Below are 11,770 nucleotides of genomic sequence, written 5' to 3'. Positions count from 1 at the left end.
AAATAAAAATAATAATACTAATAAAATATATACATAAAATATTCTTGCATATATTTATTATTAATTAATGTAGTCATCAGATGCTTCAGTGGTTCTATGTAAGACAAAATGACTTTATAGGTTAGGTACGCAATGCCGAAACATATATAATAATAAACATAATATTATTACATTTTGTAAAATGTTTTCTCATATGATCATATAATTTATATTATAACAATAAATAGATTAATAAAAAATATAAAGTTTCTTTTATAATAATGGACCATTTAAATCGGACCCAAGACCAGCAGAGAAAGCATTAAATTACAATGTTCTAATCCTTTTGAAAGTTCTATTGATTGAATTGGTCGCCTCTTGAGTCCCTTGACATCAATCGCACGCCATTTTACTTCATCTTAACTCTCTTAGCTAATAGAAATAGAAAGTGACAAAGCCCGGTATCATACCGTTAATGAGGGAACAATTACATTACAATTTGGTACATACAATTACAACGCAACCATTATCCCATCCTGGGGATGAGATGCATTCAACTAGACGATGTCTGGATAAGATAACTTACCTTCTTAATAGAAAGCATGTCTGGAAAAATTGATTGGGAATCCCACTTTGTCAAACTCGTTCAATAATTCTTAGAATATTACTGTGTGTTTAATTTTTAAAAGCTGTGGTACCAGACATATATTAATTATTTTATTGTAAACAACTTTACTGTAGATGTTAATATTTTTTTTATAGAATTAATTATTAAGTATTAATCAAAACGATCGATGAAAAAATTCTTTGGGCTACTTTGAACCCAAATTGTTTAGAATAAAAAATATAGAATAATAACTTTCTTAAAATTCATATTATATATAGATTTTAACATTGTTTTGCCCCTTTCAGATCATTTCTTGTTAATATTTTTCATCTACTATATATTAATAAATATCACACTCAAAATTTTTTATCATCATCTATCATTTATCAAACTTTATAAGAAACATTTTTTTTTTAATAATTTATTTATTGTTATTTACAACTGTATATACATATATACAACAAGTAAATTTGCTGTAGGTGACATAGTGACATGATACAAACATGTGGAGAATCTACCCACTGATAGAACTCCAATAATATTTCTAGGGGACAAGATCTCAAGGCCATCTTCTTTTCAGACGCCTAGGAGGATTATTAGGTAATGAAGGAGAAGCCAGGCTAGAAACAAGTGGATTTGGGTGGTTGAGAAGTTTGTTATGGAAGGAACGGTATCTGGTTCTGGCCAAATCGGCAACATATGGAATATTGAGGTCCTGATGGATGACTTGATTTGTGACAAAGTAAGGAGCATTAAGGATTTTACGAAGGATTTTGGACTGTAAGGATTGGATTCTGGAGGAATTTGATGGTTTAGTGGAGCCCCAAAGCTCAACTCCGTATAGAAACATTTTAAATTAACTTTCAATATCAGAAAACTTGGTTGAGATTTGGAATATATATATTATTTGTGTAGAATTGAACGGTTACAAATAAAATAAAATGTATTTTTATCTTAAACAATGTTGGTTGGAAGTGGTCTTAAGAATTTTTTCTTCAATCATTTTGATAGATATTTAATGATTAAATATTTTATTTTTTCCTTTCTATTTGCTAAGATGTATTTAGTGGAAAAATTATGAAATATAACAAAATAATATGTTTTGTAGAAAATATGCAATATTGATGAAGGTTCTCATTCATGGTACTATTTATGTGATTTATATGCACATAAGCCATCAATACAATTTTTTAATAAAATAATTTTATACATATACTAATATCCAATAGAAAATCTAACATTTCAGTTGTGAATGTTAAAGATAGATCATAGATTCTCATGTCACCGTATTGAAAAAGACTGGAACGATAATATTTTAATTTTTATTATAAATAATACAATAAGTAAATTATAATGTAACCAATATAAAAAAGCACTAAATTATCAGAAACGTACCTAAAATATCAATAAATATGTAATAAAATAGTTGTAAATATGTAATAAAACAGTAGTTTCCAGAGAGGTCCCTATGGTCTGCGTGCCACTAATTGGACCGTGAGAGACTTTGGAATAAAATCGGTAGGCTTCAGCAACATTACTTGAGGAATTATTATTAAAAACTATTTACCTTTAATGATGTTAGAGCTTTATTAGAGAGCTTCCAACAAGTCAACTTAATATTTATGTCCCACAAAATGCACTTTTATGCAACCTAATTTCCTGGTTGAACCCAAGTCAGGTGTGGGGGTGATCTGCACATGCTTCAATTTCTGGCTCAGTGGTCCATAAACTTATACGGAGTGGAAGCTACTGGTCTAGAAGATAGTTATTTATACCGCGGGGTAAAGCAAGGAACATTGAATTAAAAATGTGAATGATAAATTCGTCAAAAATGGCTAATATATGTATAATATATATATATATATATATATATATATTAGATACGAGTTATTGGTATATTATTATTATTTATATTGGAAGAATATAGTTGACCGTACGAAGATAATCCGGGTGGCGGTCAATAAAGGTATCAAAATAGTAAAAGAAACTATTTATTTTTAACCAACGTTTCGCCTCACTTTGCAACGCTTCGTCAGGGCTAAATGCAAAACAAAACACTAACATTTTAAGCATTGATAAAATATTAAAATAAATAAACATAAATTATTACTGTTATCTCTTCTATATATTTCATAAACAAAATAATTTGTTTATTTTTTTTATTTTCATTTAAAGGGGTGTTTTTATATAGGGGGCGGGGTGCGGTAAAAAAAAAATATATTATTTGAGAAAGATAGTCCGGCTGGCGGTCAATAAATGTATCAAAATAGTAAAAAGAAAAGCATTTATTGCTAATCAATGTTTCACCCCACCTTGCAGGGGCTAAATGGAAAAACTAGGTACAAACAATTACATTTATAGAATTAACAGAACATTAAATAAAAAAACAATTCAAAACAATTGTTAAGTTTATAAAGTATATAGCAAAACAAAAAATAATAAAATAGTAATAATAGCAATATATGTACCTCATATAGGTAGACTGGAAACAAGTTGCTAATAAATGTAACCAGGTGTGATATAAGTACTCAATATAGTTCCTTCCTATAAATTTCAATAGGCTACTGTTACAACTTTAGTTAGGTTCTTTACTTCCTTTCTCCACTTTTAATTGATATTATGTCCCTTTTTGTGGGTTTCTAAGTTTGTAAAATCATAGTTTTGTGTTTTTTTAATGTTATTTTTTACTTTTTTCCCGCTGGTTCAGGACATCTTCTCTCCATACTTTTTTCAATAAAAAAAAAAAAATTATCAAAAAGTCGGTATTTATTTTGTATCCCTTTTGAATCTGAGATCTTTCAGATATTTTTTCCTAACGAGGAAATATCCAATAACAGACATCTCTGCTCTATTTAGCTATTTTATATTAATCTTGGTATTGCCAATAACCACCTTCACCGTCTAATTGTATTATAATTGTTTTTCTGTCTAAGACCTAAAATTCGCGATTATGAAACAAGAATGGAGTCATACATATTTTCAAAAATTAAGGTAATTGCTAAGAAAAAATTTAATAACGTTTCCTTTGTATAATACACGATTTTCTACGTGTGAATTATTAACCTATTCCTAATGATTTTATTGTAGTATCATCGTAAAAATTAACAAACAAAAAAAATTTTTAAATTGTTATGAATTGAATAGTTAAATGATTAAATATTGCAAAACATTTATTTACAATTTTCTAGAGGTATATTTCTCCAAATTTCAATACAATTTTCATGTTATACGTAATCATTTAGTTTCATTTTTTTATATTTTATAGTAATTTATGTTTGGTAAGATTTTTTTGTATGTTTTGACCCATCTGATTTACTGAATCATTAAAAAAATATTTCGTGTTGGTAAATAAATAAAGCAAAAAAATAAATAACTTTCGGTATAACATTATGGGTATTGACATTTATTTCGTGGTGAAGCATAACCCAGACAATGAATCATTACATCCACATTTTAAAGATGTATAATATTTTTCAATTTAAATAAAGTAACAGTATATTTGTTGTAGTATGTATGTATATGTAGATGATTTTCCTTTATTACGTTCCAATGTTTTGATGATATGGAATCTAATCTAATCTGATGATAAGATCTATATCTCAATATCCGGGATGAACGTCCCACGATTGACATTAGGGTTTAAATTTTTCGAAATTTCAATTAACATTGATGTATTGACTTTTCCCCACAATTCAATTTTTTTATTAATTATTATCTGGTATTATGAACTGTTCTTCCTATTATAATAAATTTTTACTATTTAATGATGAAAAACTACTATTTTTCAAATTTCTTTAGAAAATGAAAAATTAATTCTTCAGATTATATACATCTCGAGATACAATCATCATCCACAATTTACATGAAACATTATGATGACTGTAGCATTCCTACAAGTTTTACTAACAAGAAGGGAGCTGTTTAAATATTATGGGGATTATGTATTATACATTTTAAAAATAATTTTTAGTTTCATAAGATGATACTGTAAGTTGAGAGTAACGTGGATGATTGCGGTAATCTATTGATTGTCCTAAACAATAAGTCTTTATCAGCATCCCTCCTCCAATGAAGAAAGAGCTAGGTCAGAGAGGACGGGGATATAAAAGACATCCCATCCGCTTCGGGGTATGTCACTCAGCAGCTAGGCATCTTCTAAATATGAAGCCGTTGACTGTAAGTAACTCTTTAAGTACACCATGATACTTAACACAAATTAACTTTGAAAATGTTTTAAATATTGTTTTTTTAAAAAAAAATATTCCTAATTTTTATTCATTTAAAAACAGTAATAACATCTATAGACAGTCCTTTAAGTGCAAATGTCTTGCTAATTTTCTAATTTATTGAAAATCTAAAATATGATACCAGAAATTTCTATAGTTTTGGATTGTGACAGAACCAAATTTTCAAACTGATAACTAGATGATATTTAATAATAAATAAAAATTAATAAGGATGTTTTGCAGCTTAATTTAGTAGTAGCTAATAAATAGTAGCTGAGTTTAACAGAAGTGACAGCAAAATTGTTTTGTTGAATTTTTTATTTGTTAGTAATAATGATTATAAATAATCAATCTCGAAAATCTTTATTAATGACTTTTTGTTGATGTAATTTAATGATTTATAGTATCAAGGGTACTGTATCTAAAAATATTAATATTTGAAAAACATAAAGTTATCTCATTCAACTTTAAAGCGTTACTTATTTGTTCTCTCTTTAACAAAAAATCAAATTGAAATCCCAAATGATATTACAATCCTAAATAAAAACGAGTTCCACGGCAAGGTTTAAAAAATCTATGAACCACTAATGTTGTAAAGCATTGATTCCCAATATTGGGATTCAGGGGGCCGGTGATGGCCATAGACGCATTTGCCCCCCCCCCCCAAAGGTGGGTGATGAATTACAAGTTGTCACATAAAGGGGCGCTGAGATAAAAATTTTAGGAACCACTGGTGTAGAGTATGCCTTATGGTGCACATGCAAACAAAATGATAAATAAATAATTAATTTTATATGAGCTGACTGTATTTGAAAGGGCCGGTGTGGTTTCTGAAACCACGGATAAAGCAACGTACACCATTATAACCGTACTTTGTCAGCCAATGTTGTTGGTACAGGATTTTATTATTAGTTCATTCATTGCAATAATTTTCTAAAATTACGCAAAAAAAAAAAACTGAATTTGTGACGTCACTATAAATTTGTCGATTTATGAAGTGACTTTGGTGATTCCATAAGTTCTATTGAGATGGATCTATTTTATGTAATTGTAAATTGTGTTGTTAAATAAATATTTTGTTCTGTTGAGCCGTCGAGCTTCTACATTCAGAGCCAACCTATAAATCTATTTAGAACATTAACATTTCTCTTCATACTTTTAAATAATTTCTGTTTTATAAACTAGAATTTTTAGAAGAATAGTAGGCTCAGAGTTTTAAGCCCTTAACCCTATGTAAAGGAAGTGGTAAAGGTGTTGGTGTAATGTTTTTTCATCAGTTTCTTTAGGATAACAAAAAAAATTACGAATATCAACATAATAATTTCAGATAACCCTCATCACAATTACTTGCCTGGTAGCATTAGCTATGGGAACACCAGGTGGATACGGCGGCGGAGGAGGTGGAGGACACGGAGGAGGCGGCGGAGGACATGGAGGTGGAGGTCATGGTGGCGGTGGCGGTGGTCACGGAGGTGGAGGTGGTCATGGAGGCGGTGGTGGTGGACATGGAGGAGGTGGTCACGGAGGTGGTGGAGGTGGACATGGAGGCGGCGGTCACGGAGGTGGTGGCCACGGAGGAGGCGGTCACGGAGGCGGCGGCGGTGGTGGTCATGGAGGTGGCGGTCACGGAGGCGGTGGTGGTGGTCACGGAGGAGGTGGCGGCGGTCATGGAGGAGGTGGTGGATACGGTGGTGGAGGCGGCGGGCACAAGGGTTAAAGTACATCTTTGGCTTCATAAACCTGTAACTTTTGCCGATCTGCCCATGTTCTTTGTCTAAATAAGATTTACTGTCAAGCTTCAAATAAAATTATTTTCATTATAAAATTTTTCTCCCATTTTTCTCTTTCCAAAGCTATTCAACATTGTATATGGGAGATTACAGACATGGAGATGATGACAATCATCATACAGCACCAACATGCTATCAGTGTTCATCTCTATTTAACAAATTTATATATTCTTATAAGCTGATAGAACATACGACCATAAAGACAGTAAATTGCCTAAATAAAGTATAAAATAAAATTAAGATGAACAAGGCAAATACTAAATAAAATGAATATGGTAAAGGTTTCAAATCATCCTAAGTAGAGGAGTCAAAGATATAAATGGAAGTTTAAAGATTAACATTGAAGTAAGCAAAAATACTACAATAAAATACAAAAAATAACACAATAAAGTAAAAATATGATGGTGAACACTGCAAAAAGAATATGTATTAGTTGGAGAATATGAATAAAATCGGTCTAAAGAGGTCTTGAAAAAATATCATTAAATGTAGGTTGCAAGGAAAATAGTTCTAGATTGCACTGGAACAAACCTCATCGTTCTCTCTAAAAATGTTACATATTTATTTCACTTGTGTTATATATTGCTCATAAGGAGACAGGATGGAGATTCACTGATGTACATGAAAAAGATTAAAGTAATACTGTGTTATTTTCAGGTATAAATGGTCAAGGGAACAGTAGATAATGTGGTTCTACGGTGCTAACTAATTTCCTAAAAGTTTATTCACGTTGACATATTTTAGAACATGTGAGTCCAAAATCTCATTGGACTTTTTCTTCCTACTTGGTTAGTCCAGCCTCAAATCAAGCCAGTAGGTCCCTCCAAAAAACCTAGCGTTCATCCGTTCCTCTGCTGCTTGTACAAACTGATACTTCATACCCTCATTTGAATTCTCTTTCCCCGCGAAGTCTGAAGTTTCATTCCTCCGCTTGTGGTTGCCGTTTCCGATGTGTCTCAACTTCATCTCTTAGTCCTCTGCCGATAGTGCTCGAGATTCACCCTCATTCTCTCCCTTTTGTTGATCAATGCCTCTCCCTGAACGTGCTTTTTCGAGGCCTGACACCCAAAGCTGCCATTAGATCAAGGGTTTCTTATTATGCATTAATAGTTCATTATTATTCATTAGCTTAAAATTTAATACATCAGTAATAAATACAAAAATTAAAAAATGTTGTTCTATCTCCTTACATCGAGAAATACAAAAATGATTCGGAAATATAACAATCCTACAATAACTTTAATTACTTTCTTTTTAAAAGTTGAATGCAGCTTAGAATAGACTACGGACCACAAGGTTTCTTAATCTAATCTAGAGGTGGTTTGCGAATCATTAATGAATAACGCTTTTACTTGTTCTGTAGGTGTTGAAATATAGGTATGAATTTAGATAAGTTAAACATTTAAAGTAAATAAAAAGTATATAGGTCGATTTTAATGATAATTCATTGAGGATTCCATTGATGATGTTGCCATATCGATAATTACAATTAATTTCTAGATTAATAGAAATTGTAATAATCTGATGATTAAAAAATTCCCTAAAAGTGATGAAATAGGGAATATTGATTCCTATTTTCAATTACTCACTTTTTCTTTCTCCTTTTTTTTTTTTTTTTTTTTTTTAAATCTATGACACTAGCTCTCCAACGACCCGTGATACAGTGGATCGAATTAATTCAACGCCTTCAAGGTTAATACTGATGCGTCCAATTCCATTATTTAGCGTGAGGCTTATCGTGTCGAACTGAATAATTTCAATTTGGATATAACAATTAATTAACAGTATTGATTGATAACGGTTCATCTTGATGGAATTATGTGCCGTGCATGTTTTTTTAATTATATAAACTCAATATACCAGTAAATTGTAATTTTAATGCATTCCTCTTTAGTTCAACATTCACTTTTTAAATTTTAATTAAACTTGCATTAGTTAGGCCGATATATCATATGTGATTTTGTCTTATTTTAGTAAGATCTCATGGACCGTCCTCACGGTCTTCCTGAGCATGTCCCTTTTTTAAAAAAATATCTTCAATATAAAAGATCCCTCCAAAGGCTTCGTCTACCGTCCTCTTCCTGATTGATTGCCCTAATTCCCGCACCCTCATTCCTTCGTTGTTCACGACATGTAGGTTTTACCTCCTATTTTAATCCTCCATTTTTCCTAGCAATTCTTTATCCAAGCACCCATCTTCCCTAGCTGTTCACACCCCACAATTACTTTATATTCCCTCGGTATATATGTATATATCGGTGTATTCGAAACATCTGCTTCGCGGGCATTGCGCCACTAGGTGTCTAATCTTTCCGCATACGTTACACTTGCGGTCCTCTTACTGACTGTTTGCTTGATTCGGTTTGTTTCCCTGGTTTCTTGTCCTCTCCCTTCCGCTAACTCGGTATTGTCTCCATTGCCAAGAGTTATAAATATTCCTAGACCAATTGTATTCGATGCGACTCCAACGCGGCTCTTCTACTTCTATTCTGGCCTCCTGTTCCCAGGGGCATGTGCCTATTAGCCTGAGAACACTCTACGGAAGGAGAGTTCTCTCAGTATTCCCTCCTTCTTCCCCAGCTCTTTCGCCAACTGAATCTTTAGTATATTGGATAGGAATTCTATCCAACCCTATACTATCTAGTTGAGTTTATCGGGTATTCTGTTGTATCATGCACGAGGATCCGCAGCATACTGCCCATACCGACACAGTCCAGGTTTCTTCGTTTCCCTAACCATCATAAATATGTCCTCTTCTGGTGTCCACCATCCTTCTCCAATGTCGCCTTGACCACGCCTCAGGGTGTATCCTCATCCACTTGAATTTAATTGAGGATACTTCTTTTTGCCCTGCATCAGTTAGGGAATGACTTAGTTCCCCCGTCTCTCCGGTAATTCTTTTAAAGTCCAAAACTGCCTATCATAAGTCCATGGTGGTTTGCGTGCAGACTTTGATCCATTCTAGCTTCGTGGCATGAGCTTGCGCTAAAGACACTTCCGGTAGTGGCTGGAGCTCTGCCGGAGGTGGGTTGAAGGGGACTGCAGGGCAACCTGCAGGTACAGGTTTGTTGGTTGCAAGTGGGTTAGTGAAGTTCTGACCCTCAATGTTTAGAACCGCCGCTCTCACTATTCCGTCACCGTTCATAATTCAGAGTGAAGACATTTTTTTTTAGACTAAAACTATTTTGGTTTCCAAAGGTACGGCATCAAACCCTGCACTCCCGCCCTCCGTGGTAGCCTTACTTATCTGACTCTTAGCGAGTAGGTTGGTCGATGTACGACATGTCACAATCTCACAAGTGGAGATCATAACACAAAAAAAGGCAATCCTTCCCCGCCGTACCCGCCCCGCTAAGCCCTCGGAGAGCGACGGCCCTATATCATTTTCGAAATATTAGGAGAGGAGACTTTAAGATGGAGCAATATTTAAAAAGCGAATAGAAACCTAAATATGAGACTGTTAGAGAATGTTGCTGGACATCTGGCAAGAGGACTTGGAGACTAACAGGATAAGCACCTACACATCGTGTTCCAAAGGATGTGAGTTTGGACTGAAAATATTTTGGGAGAAGTCATTGCTTGGAAAAAAAGTGGAACAAATTTTCTAGGACATACAATATCTCGGGAGGGGGTTAGCCTGGATGTGCAGAATGTGGCAGACTTACATCGAATGGCGGTGCCGGAAGGATTAGACACCAAGTGGCGCAGTGCGCGCGAAGCAGATGTTTCGAATACACCGATATATACATCTATACCGAGGGAATATAAAGTAATTGTGGGGTGTGAACTGCTAGTGAAGGTGAGTGCTTGGATTAAGAATAGCTAGGAAAATAGAGGATTAAGACAGGAGGTAAAACCTACATATGTTGTGAACAAAGAAGGAATGAGGGTGCGCGGATTAGGGCAATCAATCAGGAAGAGGACGGTAGACGAAGCCTTCGGAGGGATTTTTTAAATTGAAGATATCTTTTTAAAGAAGGGGACATGCTCAGGAAGACCGGGAGGACGGTCCATGAGATCTTACTAAAATAAGACAAAATCACATATGATCTATCGGCCTAACTAATGCAAGTTTAATTAAAATTTAAAAGTGTATGTTGAACTAAATAGTAATGTATTAAAATTACAATTTACTGGTATATTGAGTTTATACATTTGAACAAACATCCACGGCATATAATTCCTTCAAGACGAACCGTTATCAATCAATACTGTTAATTAATTGTTACATACAAATTTAAATTATTCATTTCGACACGATAAGCCTCACGCTAAATAGTGGAATTGGACGCATCAGTATTAACCTTGAAGGCGTCGAATTAATTCGATCCACTGTTTCACGGGTCGTTGGAGAGCTAGTGTAATAGATTTAAAAAAAAGAGAGAGAAAGAAAAAAGTTAGTAATTGAAAATAGGGGAAAATGGAATGAACCTCCCTATTTCATTACTTTTAGAGAATTATACAATTTCTATTAATCTAGAAATTTATTGTAATTCTCGATATGGCAACATCATCAATGGAATCCCCAAGGAATTATCATTAAAATCAACCTATATACTTTTTATTTACTTTAAATGTTTAAAATAACTTATCTAAATTTCAAAAAAATTCATACGTATATTTCAACATCTACAGAACAAGTAAATGCGATATTCATTAACGTCCTCCTCTGGGGCCCACCATCCTCCTCCGAATGCCTTCTTTAAACTCACCTTGATAACTCTACTTATCTTCGTCTGATGCTACTCTTCTCTTTGCAGACGACCGCTACTCTTAGTGCCTCCGCATCTTCTCTATTGAGTAGAGTCTCGATAGACTTTGCTACAATTTGGCTTATTAGTTGGTCATCCCCTTTTATGAAGTGGCCCAGTTCTTCCGTTCCCCTCGTAAATCGTTCCAGGTCAGAAACGGCGTTTCTCACATCAAAAAATTGAAGATGACAAAATAACTACAACTAAATTCTTAAAAGAAAAAATACTCCAGTATATAAAGTTCCCGGGTTTCGGTACCAGTTAAACGTTTTTGGGCTCAAAGAATGAAAAAGAGAAAAGGGAGATACAAATGGCTAGCTCGCTTGTGTTCCGGACGTCTATACATACATCTTCAATCAGCTGATCTACTCGATCACCTGACATTGAAATAACAGCTGACTAAGGCTATAACTTATA

At 33.5% G+C, this 11,770-nt stretch overlaps 2 protein-coding genes across 2 annotated transcripts in view; both read left to right on the top strand.

Annotated features, from left to right (window-relative positions):
- LOC106686219 (uncharacterized) overlaps positions 1–11,770 on the top strand; it is a 36,947-nt gene that overhangs the window by 9,981 nt on the left and 15,196 nt on the right. The gene's annotated exons all lie outside the window — the stretch shown is intronic.
- Positions 4,723–6,637, top strand: LOC136795433 (uncharacterized). Its single transcript, XM_067045993.1, has 2 exons — positions 4,723–4,762; positions 6,140–6,637. The coding sequence occupies exons 1-2, from the start codon at positions 4,748–4,750 to the stop codon at positions 6,527–6,529; spliced, it is 405 nt and encodes a 134-aa protein (XP_066902094.1). The 5' UTR covers positions 4,723–4,747; the 3' UTR covers positions 6,530–6,637.

The sequence above is a fragment of the Halyomorpha halys genome, unplaced genomic scaffold (genome assembly GCF_000696795.3).
Source record: "Halyomorpha halys isolate HHAL.00 unplaced genomic scaffold, Hhal_1.1 Scaffold798.1, whole genome shotgun sequence".
NCBI lineage: Eukaryota > Metazoa > Arthropoda > Insecta > Hemiptera > Pentatomidae > Halyomorpha > Halyomorpha halys.
This window is presented reverse-complemented; position numbering and strand designations above follow the sequence as displayed.